Here is a 27,654-nt window from a genome sequence, read left to right as displayed (position 1 = left end):
TGCAGCTATTCACTGATTTCTTAAAGAACATGCACACATATATACACACTCTCTCAGGCTTAAATAAATACAATATTTATGGCATTTAAATATCAGCATCGCTTTTCCAGTGGTACATTTTTAAGTCTAGCTAATGAAATTCGGATCCTCTCTGGTTGTGGAAGTTGCCATCAGACAGGAGAGAGGAGGCCATGCCAGTATTCTGAACGCAAAGATGGGCTGCGGCCGTCCTTACGACCCCTAAGCAGGAACTTACCATCTGTGAGTTCGCAGTGGTTTCTTTGCTGGCAAGGAAACAACGCACACCTCCCGCATCCAGGGAAGCCACCTGTAGGTTCTCCTCTAGGCTTGTGATGCTACAGAAGAGTGGTCCGGATGCTGAGAGGTCCACCTGCCACCACGGGACAGTGCCAGCCGGCCGGGCAAGTGCCCTGGGGTCTGGCATTGCGCTGCTCCTTGAAAGCCCCGTTCACTGATGTAGTGGAAGTGGTGAGTGAGTTTGTCCTCCCTTCTCCCCACCTCTGAGGAAGCCAGCGACAGCCACCAGGGCCCTGTCATCCTTCACCTTGCCTTCTCCTGGGTTTACAGGACACCCAAGCCCCAAGTGAGGTGTCCTGAGAGGCTGTTGATTTTCTTCAGCTTTGGATCCCACCACATTTTCACTAGCATGTTTTTCAGAGTTTAGTGGACATTGAAGGGCCTGGATGATCAAACCCGTTTCTATGGGATGGACCTTTTGTTTCCTCCAAACAAGTTAAAATAAAATAGTCTATAATCAATTACATTAACACGCACGTGGTCGCCTTCTCCAAGCACGTGCTGGCTGGAAGCTCCAAAGGAAGGCTGATCCTTATTCAGCGGTGTCAGCTTCATTGTACTTTGTGTTGGTCAACCCTAACCTTCATAATCATCACCACCTAACCTCTGGGGGTCACGGAAGTGCTGGGCACGTGGCCCTGATGTGCCCAGCGGCTCCACAGGAAGCTGTGGCTCTCCTATCCGAGCAGCAGGCAGTGCTCAAATTTAAACATTTTACTGAATGAATTGTTTTCAGTAGCCAGGGTGTCTGTTTCCATGGGGCTGGACTTTGTCATATGCCATTTGAGACTCTGCGAGGCTGATGTCATACTTCATCATTAGCACCGGGGCTGATGCAAGATCATAAATCATCGATCACCCCAAGGAATGCGTTTCTTAGAACAAGTTCCTCTTTATCCATTTTGGGGAAGGGCTGAAGGGAGAGACTCTTCAGAGCTCCACGATTTGGATGTTTTCTTCTTATTCCCAGAAGAGTAAGTGTTGAGGTGTGATTATGGATCACTTTGTCCACGGGCTGCCAAGGGCTCATGATTAGGCTTACGGCCCCGGGTCTCTCTGAACCTTTATTCCTGATTTTTATACCACAAAGTAGTATTTTTGTGTCCATCATATAGATAAAAGCCCATGGTACACAGTGATAGCTGTCTTGATCCACTTAAGAAGATTAGGATATTGAATTACTTTCACATAATTTAAAATAATTATCTCTGTTAATAAATACTGATGTGGACTTTGTTTTTTGGCAGGATATTTGAAAGTAGATTTGTTGGCTGTTCTCTCCTAGAATCTTCTTGTTTTGTTTTTTCTTAACCAATATCGTCCAGGACTCTTTTTACAGAGAAAAGCCATCTCCATTAGCAGCACCTTTTTGAGGGTGGTTTTGCGGGGAAATGAGGGTTTTTTGGAATGCACTGGGGCCTTCTCGGCCCTTCCAGCTGAGGTCCGGGGCTCTCAGGTGGAGGCAGCTGATGGGGGTTTCGGAGCATATCAGATGGTGGGGGGACTGTGAAGTTTCCCACAGCAGACGCTGCCAGGGGCTGACTGCCTGCCCGAGAGTGACCTTGAGGGCGTCCCCACACTGTACCCTCCCGCTCTCCTCGTACCTGCCCTTGTGCAGGTGAGACACCAAGGCTCAGCAGCGAGGGGACCGGGCCAATTTCTCAACCAGGAGAGGCAGAGGCTGATTAGAGGGCTGGGAGTTGCCAGCGTGGAGCGGGGGTCACTCCCCAGAGGCGCCCCCTTGGGCCACACGTCCGCACCTGCAAACAGGCCGAGCGACAGCACCCCAGCGCTGTCAGTGCGTGCGGTAGGGCCCCATCCATGTTGGCTGTCACTGTTGCCCCTGGGCTGTGGGCTCCAGGGTGTGCAGATGTCAAAGGTCGACAAAGCCGGATGCTGGTAAGGACAGATTTTAATCCGTAATAACCGTTGCGATAGGGGGAAACATCCAGGGTGGACTGAACTCTGATTTGTACAGAGGTGACTGGGCCTTTTTTTCTTTTTAATTTTAATTTATGTATTTTTGGCTGCATTGGGTCTTCATTGCTGCACGCCGGCTTTCTCTAGTTGCGTCGAGTGGGGGCTACTCTTTGTTGCAGCGTGCGGGCTTCAGTAGTTGTGGTGCGCGGTCTTCAGTAGTTGTGGCATGCGGGCTCAGTAGTTGTGGCTCACGGGCTTAGTTGCTCCACGGTGACTGGGCCTTTTGAAGAGAAAAGGAGGGAAAATAAAACATAAATAAAACAAATAAATAAATAAAATTAAATAAAATAAAGAGAAAATGAGGGAGCTGGGTGGGTGGGGAGTGAGCAGGGTCTCAGTAGAGTCAGGGAAGTGACAAATTACAAAAAATGGGAAGGCAGGGTTGGTCCCTGTGAGACCCATCTGCGTCACTCACTAGCCATGATGGAAATTAGGCTCCTGCCCTCCCAAAGAGGCTGGGAGATGGGGCCTTATCCTCAGGTGTCGCTGGAACAAACAGGAACTTCTTCTGGCAGCCCTGAGCTTTCTCAGGCAGGCACTTTAAGGGGGTCTCAGGTCCTTCTAGGGATGTGGCCTTGAGCTGTTAGGAACTGTTAGTATTTGTTCATGTCTTTTCAAGCCTAGTGGAAAAGAGGCTCAGGGTGTACTAGGCTAGGGTCTGGTCACGGAGTCTTTGTCACTCATTAGATGGAGCTGCTATTAACATCAAAGAGAACATATTGGAAGATAAAGTGGGATGATGAAGATGTCAGAGTAATGAAATAAGGGGGAGGGAGGATAAAGGTAGTAGCTAAATCAGTTACACTAGAAAAATATAATATGAACATGGAACATTTTAAAAGAAAAGGACCAGGAAAATGTATAAGAACATCCCAGACAGGTAAAATAGAGTAGACTTAATCACGAATCTGCTAAAAAGAAGAAAGGAATGTGGAATATGGCAGCAAAATGGAGACCAAGGACCAGCATCCTCATGCTGCTGTAAACCTGGTTCTTGGGTCTTCCTCTCCCCACGCACACTGGTGGTCGAGGTCACGGTAGAGGTCCTGAGAAGGAGGCTTGAGGTAGACGTGCCCAAGATGGTGAGCAGAGCTTCGTTACCTTCAAGCCAGCATCTCCCCCTCCATGGAAGTAGAGAGACATTTTAGGAGTAAAGGGTACCATGGGCCTGTTGGGAGGAATGCATAAACAAGCTTAAATATTCTTTACCTTAGTAATTCCCAGAGTCTTTATAACTGTGACGATCCATGAGGGACACTATAGCAGAAAAGTGTTTTTAGACAGTGGATTTCTTCTAAGGGGAGGAAGGGCTGCTGGGAGCAATATCATAGAAGCAGTGCTCCTTGGAGCACTTTTGGGAGGTGCTGTGCCCACCTTGCTGTCCTCTGGCTCGTGAGCGATGCTGCCCTGCAGTCCACGCCCAGCAGGGCCGAGCGTGTCCCCTCTGCCTGGGACATCCCACCTCCAATTCTCGACACAGCTTCCTCCCCGTCTCCACTCAGGTCTCCCTCAAGTGTCACTCCCTGACCCCATCACTCTCCATCCCAAAGCAACTTACCACTCTTTGAAATGTTCCCGGTGATTTGTGTGTTACATTTTTGTTGTCTGTTCCCCCCATTAGAATGTAAGTTCATTTCGTGGGTGTGTTGCTCTATCCCTGGCATTTAGAACAGGGTGGCAAGAGCAAGCAGAGGAACCAGCACTGAATTTAAGCCTTTCCGGTAAACAGGGTGGAAGATCACGACGACCTCGTGCCAATATTCCTGCACCATGACACCATCCTGAAGGAGACTTATGGCGAATACTTCCTGGCTGAACTCATAGAGGCCCAAGATGAAGAGAATCATGCCATCGTGTGTGAGGTGCGTGATAAACCACCTGGGGGCCCGCTGAGGGAGAGGGATGACAGAAGTGAGCAGCCCTGGTCCCGGTTTGCTGAGCATCCCGGGAGCTGCCTCCCTTCCTCCTTCTAGGTGGTGTGCCCGGCCCTCCTCCCAGCTGTGCCATCATCCACCTCCCCAGGGTTCCCACTTAAGGTTTTCAGGTCTTAGGAGGTCCTTCCAGATGCCCAGTCTTAACAGGCTCCAGCTCGAACTAGATGCAGCTGACTCCAAGTTCCTGAAAAACAACTCGGGCAAACATCTTATCGTTTGGGCTTTGTGCCCCTTGGAGGATATGCCAGTCTTTGGTAGCAACAGTTAAAGCGAGCTTGATCATGACGGTGGGCTCCAGGTGTGATGGATTTAACTGATGATTACCCTTGGTTTCAGTAGGTGAATTCTATCTCAGAAAAAGTTTCTGATGCCAGGATGCACTGAGACCAATGAAAGAATCTTTTGGGGTAGAGCACATCAGTATATTTAAAAAGCTCCCCACATAATTCCAGTGTGCAGCCCAGGTGGTAAAACATTTATCTACATGATGGAAAACACATCAGGTGAAGAACAGGATTAATTTAAATATACGTGGGCGTTAGTTTCTTAAGGTAAGAACTGGCCCTGAAAATTAGATTCTGATATACTAGTCCATGATAGCTGTTTCTTCTACATTTCAGCTACATTTTTATTCTTTCATATTTAGGTTTCTGCATTGTCTTTTAAGGACTTGCTTTCAAATATTGTCATTTGACCTTTAGCTCCACGCTGGTGACAGAAGGAAGGGTCAGGAAATACTTGGGCCCAGCTGCACCATTTTGAAAAACCATGTCTTACTCCATGAAACAAAAACTGCTGATAATTAAAATGATTCATACAGACCCAAATAAGGGCTTTTAATGGCGCAACTGTACCTATTCAGTTTTGTCAGGTCTTTGTTTTTTGGAGAAGGCCTTTATTTATTTATTTTTCCAGCTTTATTGAGATATAATTGACATATAACATTTTATAAGATTAAGGTGGACAATGCGTTAGTTTGACACACTTATATATTGCAAAATGATCACCACCATAGCATTAGCTAACATCTCCATCATGTCACATAATTACCACTTTCTTTTGTGGTGAAAACATTTAAAGTCTACTATCTTAACAACTTCCAGGTATATCATAGAGTATTATTAGCTATAATCAACACACTATACATTAGATCCCCAGAACGTATTCATCTTATAACTGGAAATTTGTATCCTTTGATCAACACCTCCCCTTTGCCCTGCACCTAACCCCTCATAGCCACCATTCAACTCTGTTTCTTTGAGTTCAACCCTTTTAGATTCTACATAAAAGCAGTATCATACAGTATTTGTTTTTCTCTGTCTGACCTATTTCACTTAATATAATATCCTCAGGGTCCATCCTTGTTGTCACAAATGGCAGGATTTCCTTCTTTCTCATGGCTGAATAATATCCATTACATATATGCACACATATATATGTATACATACATACATACATACCACATCTTCTTTATCCGTTCATCTGTTGATGGCCACTTAGGTTGTTTCCATTTCTTGCCTATTGTGTATAATACTGCAGTAAACATGGGAGTGCAGAGATCTTTTCAATACCCTGTTTTCATTTCCTTTGGATATATACCCAGAAGTGGAATTGCTGAATCATATGGTAGTTCTATTTTCAATTTTTTGAGGAAACTCCATATTGTTTTCCATAGTGTCTGCACTAATTTACATCCCCACCAACAGTGCACAAGAGTTCCCTGCATCCTTGCTAACACTTGTTATCTCTTGTTTTTGGTGGGTTTTTTTTTTTTTTTTTGGCCGCACTGTGCACCACGTGGGATCTTAGTTCCCCAACCAGGGATAGAACCTGCACCCCCTGCATTGGGAGCTCAGAGTCTTAACCACTGAACCACCAGGGAGGTCCCATTTCTTGTCTTTTGATGGTGGCCATTCTAACAGGTGTGAGGTGATAATCTTATTGTGATTTTGATTTGCATGTCCCTGATGATTAGTGATATTGAGCATCTTTTCATGTACCTGTTGGCCACTTGGATGTCTTCTTAGAAAAATGTCTATTTAGTTCCTCTGCCCATTTTAAAATTGGGTTGTGTGGTTTTTTGCTATTGAGTTGTATGGGTTCTTTGTATATTTTGGATATTAACCTCTTATCAGATATATGATTTGCAAATACTTTCTCCCATTCTGTAGGTTGCCTTTTCATTTTGTTGTGTCTTTTGCTGTGTAGAAGTTTTTTTGTTTGATATAGTCTCACTAAGTTTTGCTTTTGTTGCTTGTGCTTTTGGTGTTATATCAAAAAAATTGTTGCCAAGACTAATGTCAAGAAGCTTTCCCCTATGTTTTCTTCTAGGACTTTTATAGTTTCAGGTCTTATGTTTAAGTATTTAATCCATTTCCTGTTCATTTTTGTCAGTGGCATAAGATAAGGGTACAATTTCATTCTTCACCGTATGATTATCTCGTTTTCCCAGCACCATTTATTGAAGAGACTACCCTTTCTCTATTGAGTCTTCTCGGCTCCCTTGTCAAATTTTAGTTGACTGTAAATGTGGGAGTTTATTTCTGGACTCTCTATTCTGTTACATTGGTCTATGTGTCTGTTATTCCAGTAGTGTACTTTTTTTAAAATTTATTTTTAATTTATTTATTTTTGGCTGCGTTGGGTCTTCATTGCTGCGTGCGGGCTTTCTCTAGTTGCGGTGAGCAGGGGCTACTCTTCATTGCAGTGTGCAGGCTTCTCATTGTGGTGGCTTCTCTTGTTGCGGAGCATGGGTTCTAGGCACATGGGCTTCAGTAATTGTGGCACGTGGGCTCAGAAGTTATGGCTTGTGGGCTCTAGAGCGCAGGCTCAGTAGTTGTGGCTCACGGGCTTAGTTGCTCCGTGGCATGTGGGATCTTCCCAGACCAGGGATTGAACCCGTGTCCCCTGCATTGGCAGGTGGATTCTCAACCACTGAGTCACCAGGGAAGCCCCCATGTACTGTTTTGATTACCATAGCTTTGTAATATTGCTTGAAATCAGAAGTGTGATGCCTCTGGCTTTGTTTTTCTTTCTCAATGTTGCTTTGGCTTTTGGGGGCCTTTTGTTGTTCCATACAAATTTTATGATTTTTTTTTCTGTTTCCATGAAAATGCCTTTGGAATTTTGATAGGGATTAATTGAATCTGTGGATAGCTTTGAGCAGTATGGACATTTTGACAGCATATAATTCTTCTGGTCCGTGAACACAGGGTATTTTTCTATTTCTGTCTTCTTCATTTTCTTTCATCAGAGTCTTGTAGTTTTCAGTGTACAGATCTTTCACCTCCTTAGTTAAATTTATTCCTAGGTATTTTATTGTTTTTTTATGCTATTGTGAATGGGACTGTTTTTGGTATTTCTTTTTCAGAGATTGTATTTCTAGTGTATAGAAGTGCAACTGATTTCTGTGTGTTGATTTTGCGTCCTACAACCTTACTGAATTTGTTGATTAGTTTTAACAGTGTTTAGGTAGAGTCTCTAGGATTTTCTGTATGTAAGATCATATCATCTACAAACAAAGACAATTTTGCATGTTCCTTTCCGATTTGGATGCAGTTTATTTCTTTTCCTTGCCTGATTTCTCTGGCTAGGATTCTAGTACTTTGGTGAAGAGGAATGGCGAGAGTGAACACCCTCATCTTGTTCCTGATTGGAGGAAAAGCTTTCAATCTTGAACCATTGAGTATGATGATAGCTGTGGGCTTGTTATTATTGGCCTTTGTTATGTTGAAGTATGTTTCTTCTATACCCAATTTGTTGAGCATTTTAGTCATGAAAGGATGTTATATTTTGTCAAATGCTTTTTCTACATCTATTGAGATGATCGTATGATTTTAATCTTTCACTCTATTAATGTGGTGTATCACATTTATTGATTTGCATGTATCGAACCTCCTTGCATCCCAGGGATAAGTACTGCTTGATCATGGTGTATGATCCTTTTAATGTGCTGTTGAATTCAGTATGCTAATATCAATATTTTGTTGAGAATTTTTGCATCTGTATTTATCAGGGATATTTATCTGTAGTTTTCTTTTCTGTAATGTTCTTATTTGGCTTTGATATCAGGGTAATGCTTGCCTTATAAAATGAGATAGGAATGATCCCTCCTCCTTAATTTTCTGGAGGAGTTCAAGAAGGATTGGCATTAATTCTTCCTTAAATGTTCGCTAGAATTCACCAGTGAAACCCTCTGATCCTGGGCTTTTCTTTATTGGGAAGTTTTTGATTACTGATTCAATCTCCTTACTTGTTATTTGTCTATCAATATTTTCTATTTCTTCATAATTCGGTCTAGGTAGCTTGTCTATTTCTAGGAATTTATCTGTTTCTTCTAGGTTATCCAATTTTTGGGTATATAATTTTTCTTAGTAATCTTTTACCCTTTGTATTTATGGCATCAGTTGTAATGTCTACTCTTTCCTTTCTGATTTTATTTCAGTCTTCTCTCTTTTTCTTAGTCTAGCTAACAGGTTGTCAATTTTGTTTACCTTTTAAAAAAACAGCTCTTAGTTTTTCTATTATTTTTCTGGTCTCTATTTCATTTATTTCTGCTCTGATCTTTGTTATTTACTTCCTTCTGCTAACTTTGGGCTTAATTTGTTCTTCTTTTTCTAGATCTTTGAGGCATACAGTTAGGTTGTTTATTGAGATCTTTCTTTTTTCTCAATGTAGGCATTTACCACTATAAACTTACCTCTTAGAACTGCTTTTGCAGCATCCCCAAATTGGTTTATTGTATTTCCATTTTTGCTTGTTTCAAGATATTTTTTGATTCCCTTTTGTTTCTTTTTTGACCTCTTGGTCTTTCAGGAGTGTATTTTAAAATTTCCACATACTGTGAATTTTCCAGCTTTCCTCCTGTTATTGATTTCTAGTTTAATACCACTGTAGTTGGGAAAAATACTTGGTATAATTTAAATCTTCTTAAATTTGCTAAGACTCATTTTGTGATCTATCATATGATGTATCATGGAAAATGTTCCATGTGTTCTTGAGAAGCATTTGTACTCTGCTGCTCTTGAATGGGATGTTCTGTACACGTCTGTTAGGTTGATTTTATCTAAAGTATGAACCAAGTCTAACATTTTCTTGTTCATTTTCCCTCTGGATGGTCTATCCATTGCTGCAAGTAAGGTATTGAAGTCCCCTGCTATTATTGTACTGTTGTCTATTTCTCCCTTTATACCCGTTAGTATTTGCTTAATATATTTAGGCGCTCCAATGTTGACTGTATGTATATTTATGATTGTTATATCTTCTTGATGAATTGACTCCTTTATCATTATATAATAACCTTCTTTGTCTCTTGTTAGTGTTTTTGGCTTAGTCGGTTTTGTCTCGTATAAGCATAGCTACCCCTGTTCTCTTTCTGTTTCCACTTGCGTGGAATATTTTTTCCATCTCTTCACTTCGAACCTATATGTGTCCTTAAAGCTGAAGTGAGTCTCTTGTAGGCAGTGTATTGTTGGGTCTTGCTTTTTATCCATCTAGCCACTCTGTATATTTTGATTGGAGAATAAAATTCATTTCCATTTAGAGTAATTATAGGTAAGGACTTACTAATGCCACCTTATTGTGTTCTGGCTGTTTTGTAGTACCCTTGTTCCTTTATTCCTTTCTTGCTGCCTTCCTTTATGAATTGATGATTTTCTGTAACGAGATGCTTTGATTCCTTTTTCTTTATCTTTTGTGAATCTACTGTAGATGTTTGCTGTGTGGTTACCATTGAGGCTTACATAAAGCATCTTACGGATATAACAGTCCATTTTACACTAAAGACTTAATTTCAACTGCACACAAAAATTTTACCCTTTTACTTCCCCTGTTATGTTTTTAATGTCACAATTTATCTCTTTTTATATTACATATTCATTACTAAATTATTGTAGCTATAGTTATTAAAATATTAAAATTCTTGTCCTTTCATACCTACATTAGAGTTACATGGTTAATGCTTCACCATATTAAAGTTTTAGGATATCCTGAACTTGACTGTATACTTACCTTTACTATTGTGTTGTGTATTTTTCTATATCTTCATGTTATTGATTAGCATCCTTTCATTTCATCTTGAAGAACTCCTTTAAGCATTTCTTGGAGGGCAGGTCTAGTCGTGATGAATTTCCTCAGCTTTTGTCTGTCTCGGAAAGTCTTTCTCCTTAATTTCTGAGGGACAGCTTTGCTGAGTAAAGTATTCTTGGTTAGCAGTTTTTTTCTCTCAGCGCTTTGAATATATCATCCTGCTAACTCCTGGCCTGTAAGGTTTCTGCTGAGAAATCTGCTGACGGTGTTATGGGGGGTTACCTTGTAAGTCCCAAGATGTTTTTCTCCCACTGCTTTTAAGATTCTCCTCTTGTCTTTGATTTTTGAGTTTTATTATAATGTGTCTTTGAGAGGATCTCTTTTTTTAACATCTTTATTGGAGTATAATTGCTTTACAATGGTGTGTTAGTTTCTGCTTTATAACAAAGTGAATCAGTTATACATATACATATGTCCCCATATCTCTTCCCTCTTGCGTCTCCCTCCCTCCCACCCTCCCTATCCCACCCCTCTAGGTGGTCACAAAGCACTGAGCTGAGAGAGGATCTCATTAAGTTGATTTTATGTGGTGACCAATGAGCTTCATGAACTTGGATATCTATAATCTCTCCCCAGATTTGGGATGTTCTTGGCCATTATCTCTTTAAATAAACTCTCTGCCCCCTTCTCCCTCTCTTCTCATTTTGGAACTCTGGTGATTCACAAATTGGTCCTTTGGATGGTATCCTATAAATCATAGGATACCATCCTATGACCCTTTTCATTCTTTTTACTATGTTCTCCTCTGACTTGATACGCTTAAAGTTCCCGTATTCAGTCTCATTGATTCTTTCTTCTGATTGCTCAAGTCTGCTGTTGATGCTCTCTGTTGCATTTTCATGTCATTTGTTGATTCTTCAGCTCCAGAATTTCTGGTTGGTTCTTTTTATGGTTTCGCTCTCTTTGTTCAACTTCTCATTTTGTTTGTGTGTTGTTTTCCTGATTTTGTTGAATTGTCTTTGTTTTCTTGTAGCTCACTGAGTCTCCTTAACACAGCTATTTTGAATTCTTTATCTGGTAAATGGGAGATTTACCATTTACTCTTGTCTTTGGGTTCAGTTACCAGAAGATTATTGTGACCCTTTGGTGGTGTCATGCTTCCTTGATTTTTCGTGGTCATTGAGTTTTGCATTGCTGTCTTCACATTTGAATCGCAGTCACCTCCTCTGGTCTTCGGAGGAGAAATAACTTCTCTCAGCTCTGCTGGAGACTCTGAGGCTTCCTCAGACCGTCTATGGGTATGCCTGCTCCATGCTTCTTGCTCTCTCTTGTGGCAGAATTCTTAAGCTTCTGTGTCTTCTCTGGACCCTGCAAAGCACCAGGTCGAGTGCTTCTGTATTCCCAAAGGTGGCACTACAGCTCAAATTTGTGGTCTCTTCCTGACCCACAGATGGGGCTGACTTTCTCCATATGCTCCTTAGCCATCTGCCAAAGTCTGCTCATGGCACCATTAGGAGTACACACAGGGAGCTGCCACAAGGTGGGCTGGTGTGTGCGTAAGGCACGTGGAGCACTGGGGGTGCTCGTGGGCAGGCTGGCAGGATCCATGGGTGAAATATTCCCAGTAGCTCGTGGGTGGGCTTCTTGATAGAATCCATGATGCCTGGTCATGTCCTCTGGGGGTCCTACCTGCTGCTGTCCCAGACTGCTTCCATCCCCCAGTCGTGAGCTCCCAATTTAGTACTCTGGATCTGGCAAGAGAGAAATGAGCCCCTCTGGCAGCATCCTGCATAGCTAGGGAAGCCAGGTGCTCACTTACACAGTCTCCCTCTTACCTACCATGGGATAAATTAGGGGGATAATTCTTGGCCCTAAGCTGTGCTGCCTTGGAGGATGGGTGTTGTGGGGAAAGGCAGACTGTTTGTCTTACCCACTCCAGGGCATCCAAACTGGTATTTTTTTGCTCCAATGGAGCTGAAACTTCTCCTCGGGAAACCTGAACTTCATCAAAGGTTCTCTCATCCATGAGTGATTGTCTAAGTCACTGTTCTCAGGGGCTCTTGGACTGAGGCTGAGAGAGGCTAGAGCCAGTTCAGCAGCCTCTGCAGGGTCCACAGCTGTGACCGAGGTCTGTCTGCCTATTTCCTGATGCAAAGGTGGGCAAGACTCCTCCCAGGCCCCTTGGTGGGTGGCGCTGGATCCCACGGCTCCTTCAAAGGCACTTTTGTTCTTGGATGGATGTCGAATATTTGCTGTTGAGCAGGGGACAAAAATAAGGGATGTCTTTTACCACCATGATGCTGACCTCACTCTGGAGAAGGCTTTTAATTCTTTGGTTTCAAGGTGCAAGTTTGAACCCAAATCTCTTGAGTTAGTTCTTGTGAAGAGCAGCTGCAGTGACCTCTTCCCTCAGTTCCTTCCCTCTCTTGTCGTGTGTTACAAACTTTCAGCATGTGTAAATATCAGAGGAAAGTTGTAGGCTGAAAATTGCAGTCCCAACCCCGCAGGGATCCTTTGGTGTCTCCAAAGACACAAACGGAGTCCAGCCTGATCTCTGAGAGGCCGTGCTGCCTCAGACATCAGAGATTGCATGTCCCATGGAGATGTGACCACGGGCCTCAACTTTAAATGGAAGGGCAGGAACAGGACCTGTCAACAGTGAGCAAACCAGCCTAGAATCTGGGAGTGAAACTCTGGTCTTCACCAAGCCCTTAAGACACCCACAGGTGTCTTAAGCCTTTTTGGGTTCAAGATCAGTGCAGTCACCACCCTACCACCTACCTGCCAGGACCCTCCTCCCAACGACCTGGGCTTCCTCAGACCTGCCTTTTGGCAGCAGTGTGCTGGAGCTCGCTCACCTTGGCTCACGAGAGCCAGTTGCTAATCTTTAGGAACTGGCAAGCTGCTTGTTAAACACGGCCATTGTCAAAAATTAAGTTATATCAACTAACAGTGTAGTAAATTATACTAAAAACAAAATTAATAAATCCTCAAAATTCATTACTTTTTAATTGTTTTACTCTTATTTGTCCTCTTGGGGTCATTTATATCTGTGGTCTCTGCAGAGTGGAAATACTGTAACTACAGCTACTGTGCATCTTCTCCCAATTCTCTACTCAGTGACATCACACCAAGAGCTTACAATGGGCTGCAATGGGAATATTTACACCACAGAAATTGGCAAGTGTTACAATTAAGCTTTTCCCTACAATGCCGATTAGGCATTAACCAGCACACTATACTTTTAGGTGACCAGAGATAACGGGACATAGTACACCAAGCCTGTCCCTTCCCAAACCCGTCCATGGCAGTCACAGGCCATGGATGTGGATGCCCTGAGAGCCATGTCTGCACCGTTGGGGGGCCCTCAACTAAAGGTTTTTAACTGCGAGCACTTTCTTTGACTTAATCGCAACTTTGGAGGAGTTCTGAGTCATCACTTTGCTGCAAGTTGCTTTTCATAACTTTATCCTGGCTGACCTTGACATCTGGTGTTTACTCCAAACTGCGATTTCAGGGCAGGGCAGTTGGAGGCCAAGGGCAGCTCCTAGAGACAGATGGGCAGAGCGTCTGCCTTGGCAGCATCTGTGGCGTGGGCAGTAGCGGTCCGAGGAGGCACTGGGGCAGAGCCTGCCAGCGCAGCCATGCCTTTGACATCAGGCAGGAAGGATCAGAGCTGGAAGTGGTCACGATGAGGGCACCCAGAAGGGGCGGGTGACGTAGGGCTTTTTAGATGGAAGCAGGAACGATGCAGTGCATACGGGCCTATGAATGGTCCTGCTTGTGAAGGTGTGGCCACTGCACACGTGGTTTATAGCGACCTGAGCCTTATGCCTCATCATAGGGATCCTCAGGGAAAACCAAGGACAACAACAAACTCCCAGTTTGCTCTCCAATGTGAGATAATTAAAGGCACCTTTGTGGTGGAAAGTATTGGTTACCTGGAAGACAGACAGCAGCCAGCAATCAGTGCCTTTTCACTGTACAAGAAAAAAAAGTCCATCAAATCAATTTATTTTTCCAGAAAACACACACACACACACACACACACACACACAAAGATGCATTTGAATACTCCCACAAATTGATATTTAAGAACAGTGTTTCTCAAATCGGAACCGTCATCCCAAAGAAACCCAAAGGAAAAAGCAGACACTTCCACAATACGTCCTCGCTCTGTTGAGTCGATCGTTCTTAACTTTTGTGAATTGTCACAGTCCCGAGATGAAAGATGGGAATATAACAGGTTGCAGAATTGGAGAACGTGAAATCTTTGTTCCTAATGGTGAAACGTGTTTTTCTCATTTTCCTCAGAATGTGTGATCCATGCCATTTGAATCAAATTCCAAACATGACGAGCCATTAGTATAATAGCTCATTACTAACAGCGGTCTTATAAATAATGCATTCTTATCATGCACATGCAGCTCGCCATGAAGCCAGCAAAAGGTATTTCAGGCCATGGAAGTTGCATCGCGCCAGCGTGGCTCTAGATGAGAAGGACATCTCCATGTGAACCAAAGATGGATGCCAATTTTCCCTGCCGAGAGGGAGGCTGGCCGGCTCTCTCTGCACATATGGTAGAGGGATTGGCTAATCAGCGTCTGCTGAGTCTTGGGCCTAAAATTACAGAGAAGCCAGACAACTGTGGCTACACAGCCTTTTTTCACATGTGCAAACAAGACAAACGATCACTTGTTATTTGGGAAAAAAATTAAAACGTGTATTTTGGACTTTTATTAAAGTGTCGATGGCTTTATAAAACAGCTGTGTAAATCCAGCCTTTTACAGCTAGTATTTTGGGGAGCGTGTAAAGAAAAGAATATGCATGGAAAAAATCAATTTTTTAAAAATTCTTTTTGTATTCCAGTATTTGGGAGAAAGTACAGGGAGTCTTTACTTTTCAAACACATCTTTGAGAACAAGTGGTTTTAAACCAGAAGAGAACATTTGAGAACAAACAGTTAAATACCTCATTTTTTCCTCTGTTGTTTAAAGGAGTGTTGTAGCTTCTTTCTCTACTTTAGGAAGTTCAAGTATTAACCATTTTCTCTGACTGGGCATTTATGGAATGATGCTGCCTTCTTAGGAACAGGGAATGCTGGTGATTGTTGAGTTTGTTTTTTTTTAAAATTTATTATTTATTTTTGACTGTGTTGGGTCTTCGTTGCTGCACGTGGGCTTTCTCTAGTTGCGATGAGCGGGGGCTACTCTTTGTTGTGGTGCACGGGCTTCTCATTGCGGTGGCTTCTCTTGTTGCAGAGCACAGGCTCTAGGTGCGCAGGCTTTAGTAGTTGTGGAGCACAGGCTCAGTAGTTGTTGCTCGTGGGCTCTAGAGCACAGGCTCAGTAGTTGTGGCACATGGGCTTAGTTGCTTTGCGGCATGTGGGATCTTCCCAGACCAGGGATTGAACCCATATCCCCTGCATTGGCAGGCGAATTTTTAACCACTGCACCACTAGGGAAGTCCTGTTGCGTTCTGCTTCTTGGATGGAATGGCTGTCTCGAGAAATAAAGTGTGAATTCTGGTGGGATCGCACCTGCCCAGTAAATGCTGGTTTCTTATAAGAGCTGTCAGAGTCAAATCAGTCACCAGAATTTGCTTAAAACCCACATAATGATCAAAGGAATTATTTATGTGAAATTTATTTATTTTCCTTTTTTTCCAGTTTTATTAAGATATAATTGACACATAACATTGTATAAGTTTAAGGTGTCCAACCTAACATTTTGATTTATGTACATATCACAAAATAATTACCACCAAATAAGATTAGTTAACGTAAGAACTCTGCATTCTCTCTCGCCTCTTTTAAAATTCTAAATGCTTTCCTTGCAGAGAAGAATGAAATACAGAATTACCGATGGAACATAATAAAGAATTTCAATCACAGTCATCTCTCAATGTGGAATTAAAATTTGATAGAATTAAAATTCATTGTTAATTTATAATATTTCAGTACCAGTAATAGGCTCAGCTCAGCTAGTTACTCACAGAAAGATAAGTTGTTTCCTCTACTCGCAATACTTATGACCCCAAATGTGTTGCATTTTTCCCATACCAGCCAACTTTCCAGCTTCCTAGATACCAGCTGGGTGTCCTGCAGTTTGATTCACTTCTGACACAGCCCAGACTTAGCACAGGCCCTACAGTTTAAGGACTCAGGCGCACAAGACTGTCCCCTGCCCCTGTCAGATGCCAGGTACAAGACCCAGGTTGTCACCTGTACTTTGAACTGACCGACTATAAATCAGGGTTTCCCATGACCCCCTTCTCGGGTGTGACAATCTGCTGGAAAGGGCTCCCAGAACTTAGGAGAACACTTTACTTGCCATCATCGATTCGTTGTAAAGGATACAATTCAGGAACAGCCCAAATGGAAGAAGTGCGTGGGGGGAGGTGGGGAGGAGGGGGCGGGGAGCTTCCATGCCCTCTCTGGGCTCGCCGCTGCCCAGCACCTCAGTGTGTTCACCAGCCTGGAAGATCCTGAACCCCATCGTTTAGGGGTTTCTCTGGTGGTTCCATAAACGACTGATTAAATCATTGGCCACTGGTGGTTGAACTCAATCTCCAGCCCCCTTCCCCTTCCCAGAGGTCGAGGGGACGGGGCTGAAAGTTCCAACCTTCTAATCACAAGGTTGATTCCTCTGGTAACTAGCTCCCATGCTCCGAAAGTCACCTCTTTAGTGTAAACTCAGGTGTGATTGAAAGGGACTTAATTATGAAAAACAAAAGATGCTCCTCTCAGGAAATTACAGGTGTTTTAGGAGCTTTGTGACAGGAGTGAGGGATGAAGACTGAATATTATGTCACACTGTCACCCTCATCTTCCCACTTATGTATTCCTCATCAAAGGCCTAAAATGATGAGGGCCATTGCAAGAGGTTCAGAATCAGGTAGGGTGCTGGGAGGTGATGAAGTTGTAGGTCAGGCACATCTGGTGAACAGGTGCAATGAGTTTATTTCACTCAAAGCTTCCCACCAAACCTCCTTCCTCACGTCTCCTCCCCGTGAGACCATCCAATCAAAAAAATAGATGAGTTTAAGAAGATCGAAGCATTCCTACCTGATGAGGAGCGAAAGACCATGAACTTTCTCTGAACCGAGGATCAACCAGATGGCCACTGGAACAATGGCCAGTCTTCCTGAGAACCGTATTGTGGAGGGGAGGAGAGTGGATGGGAGGGCTGGGCTTGCAGTGGGGCAATAAAGGGATATGGGGCAGGCAGGGGCGTTGTCTGGGCAAAGTTCCAAAGAGTTTTCCCTAAGGAACATCCTGGTGGCCTCCCTAAGTTATATACCCACCTCTGGGAGTGCCCACAGTGGTCGTCCACGGCATCGTTTTTCGAGCCTGTCCTGTATGCCGTGCATTGCTTTGGACACTAGGGCTGCTCCCTCCCTCAGACATCTCCAGGTGCCCATGGGCTGGGGCTCCTGGGAGTTTCGTGATGAGCATTCACCTGAGGTCAGACAGTCATGAGATGTTTTGGACGTTTCAGGTGGAAGGTGTAGCCGTCGGGTTCATGAGCGTGTGCTCGAGAGTGAACATGCAGCTCCTGCATGAGTGCTTTGACTTGGGGCCCTTCCACGGACTCTGCACCCCGCATCCCGATGACGTCCTGGAGCCACCCCAAGAGCTAAGCGTTCAAGGAAGTTCAGGTACAGTGGCCGTCAAAGGAGCGTGTCAGGAATTCAAGCTTTACATGCTGTGCTGTGCTCCTGGCTAAGTGCCGGAACTAGGTGGCACCTACTATAGCTCTGTCTCCAGTCCCCTCTGAGGAGTAGTTCCTGGTCCATCTCATCCTTGTGCATGTATCTGTGAGCACAGGGAGTCAAGGGTGCACTGCGGCCTTGCCACTGAAGGTTTCCTGAATTCAGAACATCTACCTTCAGGATGTTCATTGTTAGAGGTAAGCTGTGGGGAAATAACTGATAGCATTTCAGGATTTTACTCAGACGCACACGTACAACACAAAACCTGAATATGATGAGTGAATTTTTCAAGTCAAGAACTCGAGAAATTATATTAAGTTTTTTCTTTTCTAAATTTTAAAAAAATTGAAATATATAGCTGATTTACAATGTTGTGTTAGTTTCAGGTGTACAGCAAAGTGATTCAGTTATACATATATATTCAGTTATACATATATGTGTGTATATATACATATATTTTCTTTTTCATATATGCCTTTAAGTTTTAATCCCAGCAGTTAGAGCTTCTGTGTTTATGTCTTCAACAAATTATTATGTAATACAGGTCTATTGCAAGTAGTCAATACTTGCACTGATTCTAAAATAATGTCTGTATTAGGGTTTTCACCAAGTGAAACTGGGTCATCTCAAATTTTGGTATTTTAATGAGGTCTTCCTGCATCCATGAGTATCTTTGAGGTTAAGTGTTTTGGTTCTTAAATCAGGCAGATGCAAGGAGAGCATGTAAATTCAGTTCTCCAAATGTGGGTTTCCTCATTTGTAAAATAGGAATAGTAGTAATACCTCCCACATGGGGTCTCGCCGAGATCACTCACGTCCAGGGCTTTATTCAGTGTCTCGGGCAAAGTTAGCACTCAGTCAGCATGGACCATCATCTTGAGCGGTCATTATTATCACTTTGTGATTGGCCTTTCACCTAGTTGAGTCTTCCCAGGTTAAAATCGGGGCATTTTGAATTGCTCTGCTTTCTTGTGTCTGAGAGATTCTACCAAGACTGTTCAAAAAACAGGAAGAGGAGCGTGTTGGGGACACGATTGACAAGCAGGAGACTTGTTGATCTGAAAAACGGCAGGTGTGGGTTTGGCAGATCTTATCCTCTGGATGGGAAACCAAGTGCAGGGAGCTCGTCTGAATGTTCACAGTCGTTACAAAGAGCTTGCAGAGCTGAAGCTGGAGAGGTGATTCCCTTTTGTACTGATGACGGTGCTCTTCCCGAAAGAGAGCTTTTGAGGTCTTTATTGTCTAATGGTGAAGGCTGGCTAGCCCTTGCTTCTCAGCAGAGACACAGGAGAGTTCTGAAGGACTTTTCAGCATGAGACAGTCCTGAACAAAAAGTTATCACTGTCACTTTCGAATGTATCAACACAATATAAATTCTTCTTGAAGGCACCATTAAATAAGTTTTATGGCTCAGTTTTCTCATGTCTAAGATGGAGATAAAAATAGTATCGAACCCAAAGAGTTGTTGGGAAGATTAAACGTTAGAATCTACATGATGTCCTTAGGTCTGTGTGCCAAACACAGAGTAAGTTTTGAAAAAATTGAAGTCGTTTTTCCTCCCCCCGTGACTGTTGTCATTATTAAAAATAAATTGAAAAGATATAGTCCTTTCCAGTATGTTTCTGAGTGGCTCTGAGGTTACGTAGAATGACTGGGAAGTTCCCATCTTAGAAACTTTATGGGCAGGAACAAAATTCAAAATTTAGGCTGAACCCTGGACTTCAAAACACACATAATCTATCTAGTACCTCTGTCTAGCAAAAAGCCCCAGAGATATGGAAGCTGAAAGAAGTCTTACTTCTCTCTACCACCTTTAATATTTTTACTTAAAATTAGTTGATCTAGAACAGGATGGTAAGTAAAGGAGATAGGAAAACTTCTCTTGTTATTTTGTGTGCCTTGTTTATTTCTGAAAATCCAGCTTTATTTTCACTGATGCAAAGGTGATTACGAAGTTGTCACTAGGGAGCACTATTGTAGACTTCCGAATAACTCAGGAATGGATTCACAAATCGTCAGCAGCTCATTATATCTAAGAAAAGAGTCATCAGCACATTTTGCTGCGATCTTCCCATCAACAGCAGCAAAGAATGAGACTCCAGAGAAAATCTGAAATGTCCTATGATCTGTCCATTTTCTTTTTCTGATGAAAGTCTCAAGTTAAAGGAAATATAATTTCTCTAAAATATGAACTAAAATGCTTGTTTCATTGGGCACACACCATTATGCCCTATGCCTTCAATTTTGTTTATGCTTTTTACTTTTCAAAGGATTTCTGTATATATCATCTCATTTTATCCTCATAACTTGATGTAGGAGAGCTAGGAAAGGTGACACCTGCCCACACTCCCAAAAGGTGTTGTTACAGCTCAACAGGGGCTGACCCAGAACCCAACTGAGGCTTCAGCTTGGCAAGGTGACTTCTTATCTAGGATGGCTGTGATTGAAAACTCCAATGGTGGGCCTGCTACACAAATACATGATCAATTTTTTCACTTCAATGAGTTATTTAATGAGTTATCACTTTTAGGAGTTCTAGGTGACGTCTATGTGTATGCGCGTGCACGTGAGTGCTTTGAAAACTTCCAACTTCTGGAATCTCCACCTCTGTGTCTGTGGGATTTGCCAGAACCATGTGAGGCCACTCTGCCCTGCTCCAGAGGCAGGCTGGAAGTGCCAGGACATTGACACCCCAGGAGCAACCTCTGCTTCCCTATTTCTTGTCCCTGTACTCCTACTGCTACTTTCTCCACCAACTCCCAAGTAAACAGTTGTGCTTGAATCCTTGACTCAGACTGTGCCTCTGAGAGAACACACCCCAAGACACTGCTGGTCTAGTCTTTTCCCACCAGCTGTGAAAACATTTATTTACACACAACTGACAGGAGTCAGGGTATAAATACCCCAGCTCCCTCACCCCTAGGGTGGGATAGCTCTGAGACACAAGTTTTTTGCTGTTTCTCAACGTTCCTCCAGGATCACCTCCAGCTGGTGATCCGTGTGATGACATGTGTTTTGTTAGCTGCCTTCCTTTCCCATTCTCTCTTCCTCACCACCCTACTGTACTTCCTGGAGTCACTTCCCAAATAAACTCTTGTTCTCAAATCCTGAACCCAAGGTCTGCTCTTTTCCCACCAGCCGTGAGACTTGCAATTTCACATGAACCTCCACCCTTCCAAGCAGAATAACAATGTCACGGCTCGACATTCCTGAGCTCACACAGTGGTCCCCCTTCTTTAGCTACTGCATACATTGTGATTGGCTTGCTATCTCATCATTTCAGCCGTATCAGAAGTTTCCATTGGATCTAAAAAGTGTAACCATACACATTCATTTTGCATTTTACTTGAATAATTTTTAAGTGATCCCATTTTTTTAGTCACCTATTCGCCATATACAAACTATTACACACACTTGTAAATTTGGGTTTTTATCTACTAAACCTTGGGACTAAACTGGAACCAATGTGAACAAAGTCAAAGTGATCTCGGGTGGCCTCGGCCTGCAGCGGCTTGAAGCAGGATTTTGATTCCCTGACCGGGAATCAAGGTTGGGCCACAGCAGTGAGAGCTCTGAATCCTAGCCACTAGACCAATATCCAGTGACAAGACCCTGCCCCTTTGGCTTTGCAGAAATGAATTCCCACAAAGATGGAAAGTAGTAAAAAAAAAAGTGTTTATTAGGAGGAAAGAGAGTACGTGTGAATAGACACACGGGCAGACTGAGAGAGAGGGTGGTAGTTTAAGTCACTTACGTGGGGCATTTCTTCTGGGTTTCCTTTGGCCAATCATCTTGCTTTGCCTGGTTCTGAGTCCATATTTGGTTTATCTCAGGGTCCTCCCATGTGTGCATGCGCATCTCTTAGTCAAGATGGATTCTAGTGGGGAGGCCTATGGGTAGGTTGATATCACTCCCCTTTTGACTTCCAAGGAGGCTTTCTGCACATGTATAGTCCGGAAGTTCTCCTTGACCTTGAGAATGAGAAATATGTGGTCCCTATCTCTTATCTGGGCGGGGCTCAGCCTCTCCTGTTAGCCTCCTGCTATTATCTCTATCTTGGAGTATCTGTCCACAGGGGACAAACTCCAGCTGCTCAGCCTGGGACCCATCTATCTCCTGCCTCATAAGGATGCAGATTTTGTCCCAGTATAAGGAAAATCTAGTAAAAGTTTATTTTTTATTAAGCAGAGTACCTAGTTTAGAAGTAGCAAGTTCCCCAAATATTGGAAGAATTCATAAAGAGTCATAGCTGCTCAGGAAAGGGCTTTCTGCTTGTGTGGGAGATTGTGCGAAATGAAATCCAAGATCCCGCAAATGGCAAGAGTCTGAAAGCTTAGTGAACACGCAGCGGCGACCGTATGCTGGTAGTTTATGCATATTTTCCTTCAGCGACAATACAGTGGTTCAAGACAATAGTTGGGTCCACCACTGGCCCTGCCCAGCGACGGCACATCAGGCTGTCTTCTGTTGACTGCATCATCACAATAAAGACTTTGGAACTAGAGTGAGCTGGCCATTTTCTTGATGATGCAGAAGGCAAAATAGGGCACAGCCTGCATTTCCACAGCTGTATTGGCATCGACACATTTACCAGTTAAAATGAAAAAACTGAAAGCAAGTGAAAGACAAAACTTTTGTTTGTCACACGGCTGGTGTGACCTGGGGAGTGGGAGTCTCGGTTTTGAAAGAGCCCTGAAAGGTGCATCTCAGTACGTACATGGGGCCCACCACACAGAGTCTCTGTGACCTCGACGTGCCCTTGGCAGGGAGAAATACAATTTCATACAACAGAATCATGGGTGTCCCGAAGAACATCCAGGGCAGCTCCTTATAACCAACCCACCCAGGAAAAGTGCTGCTTACTCTACATTTATTTTATTTTATTATTTTTAAATTTTTTTAAGTTTATTTATTCTTGGCTGCTTGGGTCTTTGTTGCGCACGTGGGCTTTCTCTAGTTGTGACAAGCGGGGGCTCCTCTTTGTTGTGGTGCGAGGGCTTCTCATTGTGGTGGCTTCTCTTGTTGCAGAGTGCAGGCTCTAGGCGCACGGGCTCAGTAGTGGTGGCTCGTGGGCTCTAGAGCGCAGGCTCAGTAGTTGTGGTGCACGGGCTTTGTTGCTCTGTGGCATGTGGGATCTTCCCGGACCAGGGCTTGAACCTGTGTCCCCTGCATTAGCAGGCAGATTCTTAACCACTGCGCCACCAGGCAAGTCCCTTACTCTACAGTTAAAAGGCCCTTTGAAATATAATTTTCATAACATTTCCATCCAAAAACATAGCAATGTTGCCTTTTAAATGAAAGAAAATCACTCTTGCTGTCAGGAAATGTTTCTTTGTGTCTTGTTTAAATTTCTTTCATGGAACTTACACTTGCTTCTTACCTCAGGGTCTCTCCTCCACAGGGCGAGGAAATGTCTGGAACAAAGATGGCAGGGCTAAGAAACAATGGCTAAACCGAGTCTGATTTATTGAATAGTGATAGCCCAGGTCTTCTAGCCTCTCTTCCTAAGGTTAGATTTTATATGCCTGGGTGGCTTTCTGTTTTAGTTTATTCTTCTTTTAACTTGGATTCCAAATGTGGATGAAATACTCATCTACAGAGCATAGTAGTATTTCTGCCAAGAGGTTTGCATTCTGTATCTCAGACCATGTATTTACCACCTGGTACGTTCAGTAGTTATTGAACTAGTGACCCACTAGGACTCTGTATACGTTTGCTCGGGCTGTTTTAGCAGAGTACCACAGACCAGGGGGCTTAAACAACATAAATTCACTTTCTCACAGTTCTGGAAATATAGAAATCTGAGATCAAGGTGTCAGCAGGGTTGGTTTCTTCTGAGGTCTCTCTCCATGGCTTGGAGATTCTTTTCCTTGCGTCTTCACGTGGTTTTCCCTTTTGTTCCTGTCTGTGTCCTAATCTCCTCTTCTTATAAGGACACCGGTCACATTGGCTTAAGGGCCCAGCCATCTGACCTCATATTACTTTATCTCTTTAAAGGCCCTTTCTCCACATTTAGTCACATTCTGAGGTATCAGGGGGTGGGGGTTAAACACGAGTTTTGTGGGGACACGATTCAATGTGCAGCACCTAGAATCCTGTGTCACCGGTTCTCTGGAGCCCTGCGGTCAAGGCTGTATGGTAATAATGCCGATCGTGGCAACAAGGTCCCTTCTACTTGCTTGCTTCTACCCATGCTCATGAAAGCCTGATACACTGACTCATGTTTGCCACAATTTAAACTGCATCTTTTTTAACCACCAAATGTCTTTTTAGTATATGAAGGTAACAAAATTGCGTCCTTCTAAAACTTGAGCCACTCTTGCCAACTTTGGTTTTCTAGAAGTAACTGTGTGAGTTCTTTGTTAAAGATGTTGACAAAACAAATAAATAATTCCAGACTTATGCCCAGGCTGACATGATTATCTCCAAGGTTGGCGGTGTCGACGAAAAATTAATCAGTCAATCTAAGAAAGAAATGGGAAATTTTATTGGAGCCAAACTGAGGATTATAACCCAGGAACAACCTCTCAGAAAGCTCTGAGAACTGTTTTACGCCTTAGAGGTCAAAGCACAATTACACAGGTTTTTGAGACAGAGGGGCTGTACATTAAATGATGTAGAGAGTTTGCACAGTCCAGATCTTTAAGTACAAAGTGGTGGGTCACTGTGATCCCTTACAAGGTCAAGAAGGAATGTTACCTTTTAAGGAGTTGTCTTGTGGGTGCGGGGAGAATGTCGCTCTTTATGGTTGAGCAGGTACTTCCGCCAATGGGGAGGTCTGGTCCATGCATAATGTCGATACACAGCAGAGGGGAGAGAGGAGAACAAGGGGCAGAGAAAAATGTTTATGTTTAAATTTTCCATGACTTGCCTTAGAATACGAATTTTTACTTCATCAACAGTATAAACTCTTGCATGGGTTCCCTGGGTGGAACCCTTGGGCTGGTAACATACCAGGAAGGAGGCCATCCAGACTTGAAATCAGTCTTGTCAGGGTCATTGCCCCAGAAGCCTTTTGATTATTTAATAAAACCTAGTGCTGATTTTCCACCTTCATTCAGATACTGGTTTCTAAGCCCTTTTGAATGCCTTTAAAAACAGCAGCAACAAATGAGGGTACCCTCTGAAGACTCCGTTATTACGCAGAGCACAGGATGACTGGGAGCCACGTTCCTACTCTCCTCAGCACTGGGAGCCACTGGTTAAGTGATGATTCTGCTGCGCTCGTCACCAAGCAGATTCGTTTCTCAGTGGTCGAAATACAAATGCATTTGTATATAGGACCTGGAGGTCTTCGAAAGAAAAGTGGCGTTATTTATATTCGTTATGATCATTATGTACTGGGATTATTTTCTCAGTAGGCGATGTGTCTTTTGCCCATATTTATGAAGCAGGGGAGAAGGCATTTAATGAATTTCAAGAGTGTATTTGACTGTAAAACACCCCTCTCTTAGTACATTCACATGTAAATAGCCCTTTTATTTGTTCTCTCTGGTGACCTTCCTTCTTTTGGGGGTAGATCGCGCTTTGTTGTTGTTTTATATTTCCAAATGGGAGACTGAATGATAATAATGAAAGATTATGCAAAAAATCCATGTTTAAAATAATGTTGATATGGCACTTGTGTTGCAGGATAATTATAGTAATTTGGCTCTTACACTATATGGAGTCAGGAGTTAGTTGCTAGAAAATACGGTGGTAGGGGTGATTCAGAGGGTTTTCATCCCAACAGGCTGTTTGATCCTGCTGACTTTTCTCTTGAAAATCAATTGCTTGTGATGAATACTCTGAATTCCCCCTTGATTAAATTGGCTCTCGGCGGGCTGCACCCATTGCACTTGGGTCACTGTGAGTTCTGTGTCTGTTTACACAGGGGTTTTGACGACTCTTAAAATATCACGGAGCAAGTTTAATCCAAGCAAGCGAAGCAACTGAAGAGGCAATTGCTAAAAATCAGTCTTTGCACGTGGCAACAAAGGAAAACGTATTAATTCTAAGCTCAACATGAAGCCGGTTAATTTCATTAAGGGGTTGCAAACCTTTTCTCCTCTGCATAGCGCTCTGGCTTTGGGTGTTTTCAGACTTCCAGGAGCACGTGGGCTCACTCAGTGGAAGACCAGGGACAGTCACCTTGGACGCTGGTTCCAACTTCAGGTTCATGTTTCACGATGTTCCATTTCCCCTCAAGGTTACTCATACATTCAGATTTTCTATTTCTTTTGAATCAACTTTAGGAAATTAGATATTTCTAGAAAAGCATCATTTAGTATACGAAGGTTAAAAAATGATTAGTGTACAGTGGTGGGTCTACATATATATGTATCTCCAGTGTGTATGTTTGTATATGTATATATACATACACAAACACATATGTATATAGCAGTATATATATATATATACTGTTAAAATGATTAAAGAAGACAATTTAGGTGATATAAACAAACTTTATTTAACACTTCATGAAGTAGACAGTCTCTTTTCAGAGAACTGCAAAATGGGCGAGAAAGCAGGAAGCTTTTATAGGATAAAGAATAAAGAACAAGGAAGAGAAAATACCTGATTGGCTGGGGTCCTGCAGTCACCCTTGTTTGGGGTGAGAAGATCCAGGGTTGGGTCAGCAGTTGGGGATTGACTGAAGGATCGACTGCATTTCTGGTTGTGTTGCATTTTACCGGGACACGAAAGTGACCCAAGTTTTGGTTTGCTGACCTGGCACGCCCTCATCCCCACCCTGGGCAGGAGTGGCTCCACCTTGGGCCTAGAAAGTTATTTCAGCTTTCTATATATTATGTCTCCAACTCCGTTTGGAAAAAAACTTGTCTTTTTTTATTGAGTGCTGATTTCAATCTACATAAAATATTTTAGAGAAAAGAGAAACATAAGTAAATCACAAAACTAACTATACAAAAAATTATTCATACTAAGTGTGGGAAAATATTCAGCTTCCATAAAACTAAAATGCACGTTAAAACCCAAGACCTTTTTCTCCCCGCTGTTGCCTACTAAGTTTTAAATATGTGTTGTAATTAAGATGCTCGGTTCTAGGCAAGAAGCTTGGCAACTAGTCCTCGGTTTCTGACAGCTGTGAAGGTTGTATTTCTGGAATACGGTCCAGAAATGGCTACCAGAATCCATTAAGTGCTCATATTCTTTGACCTCAACTGTAACAAGTCTGAGGAAATAATCCTGAATCTGTAAAAAGATACACATTCAAGACTTTTCCCTAAGCTTAATCATAATACTAAAAATGAACGAACAGAAAATATCCAAATAAACAGACAAATTAAAAAAACCCAAATCTCCCTTAACAGAGGGATGGCTAAACTTGTGAGTATTCACTGTACGGCTGTGCAGTAGCCTTTAAAAAGTTTACAGACAGTGAAGGGAAATGGGTACGATATAATCTTACGTGAAAAAAATAAACGCGACGTGAATTGAAGTGTGGGTAAAACTGTCTAAGAAAATGACAACATGGACCTAGTCACAGAAGTGACACTAAGGCAAGGCTTTTCCTTCGTTTCTGTTTTTTAAAATATGAAAACAATCTTAACTTTACAGAAAAGTTGCGGGTACTTTTTTTCCTTCCTGAACCATTTGCAAGTGAGTTGCTGACATGACGCTGACTCACCTGTGACTACCTCAGTGAGTGTAGTAGTCACTACTTCAGTGAGCCTCAGACAT

The 27,654-nt window shown here is 42.9% G+C and overlaps 1 protein-coding gene across 1 annotated transcript in view; it reads left to right on the top strand.

Annotated features, from left to right (window-relative positions):
- The window catches only part of CFAP61 (cilia and flagella associated protein 61), a 255,995-nt gene that overhangs the window by 24,694 nt on the left and 203,647 nt on the right, over positions 1-27,654 (top strand). Inside the window, exons 7-8 of the mRNA XM_049699137.1 lie at positions 4,028-4,160; positions 17,760-17,919. Coding sequence (XP_049555094.1) covers positions 4,028-4,160; positions 17,760-17,919 — 293 coding nt within the window. The remainder of the gene's footprint in view (positions 1-4,027; positions 4,161-17,759; positions 17,920-27,654) is intronic.

Source organism: Orcinus orca, chromosome 16, assembly GCF_937001465.1.
Source record: "Orcinus orca chromosome 16, mOrcOrc1.1, whole genome shotgun sequence".
Classification (NCBI taxonomy): Eukaryota; Metazoa; Chordata; class Mammalia; order Artiodactyla; family Delphinidae; genus Orcinus; species Orcinus orca.
The sequence above is the reverse complement of the archived record's forward strand: the minus strand, read 5'-3'. Positions and strand labels throughout refer to the sequence as shown.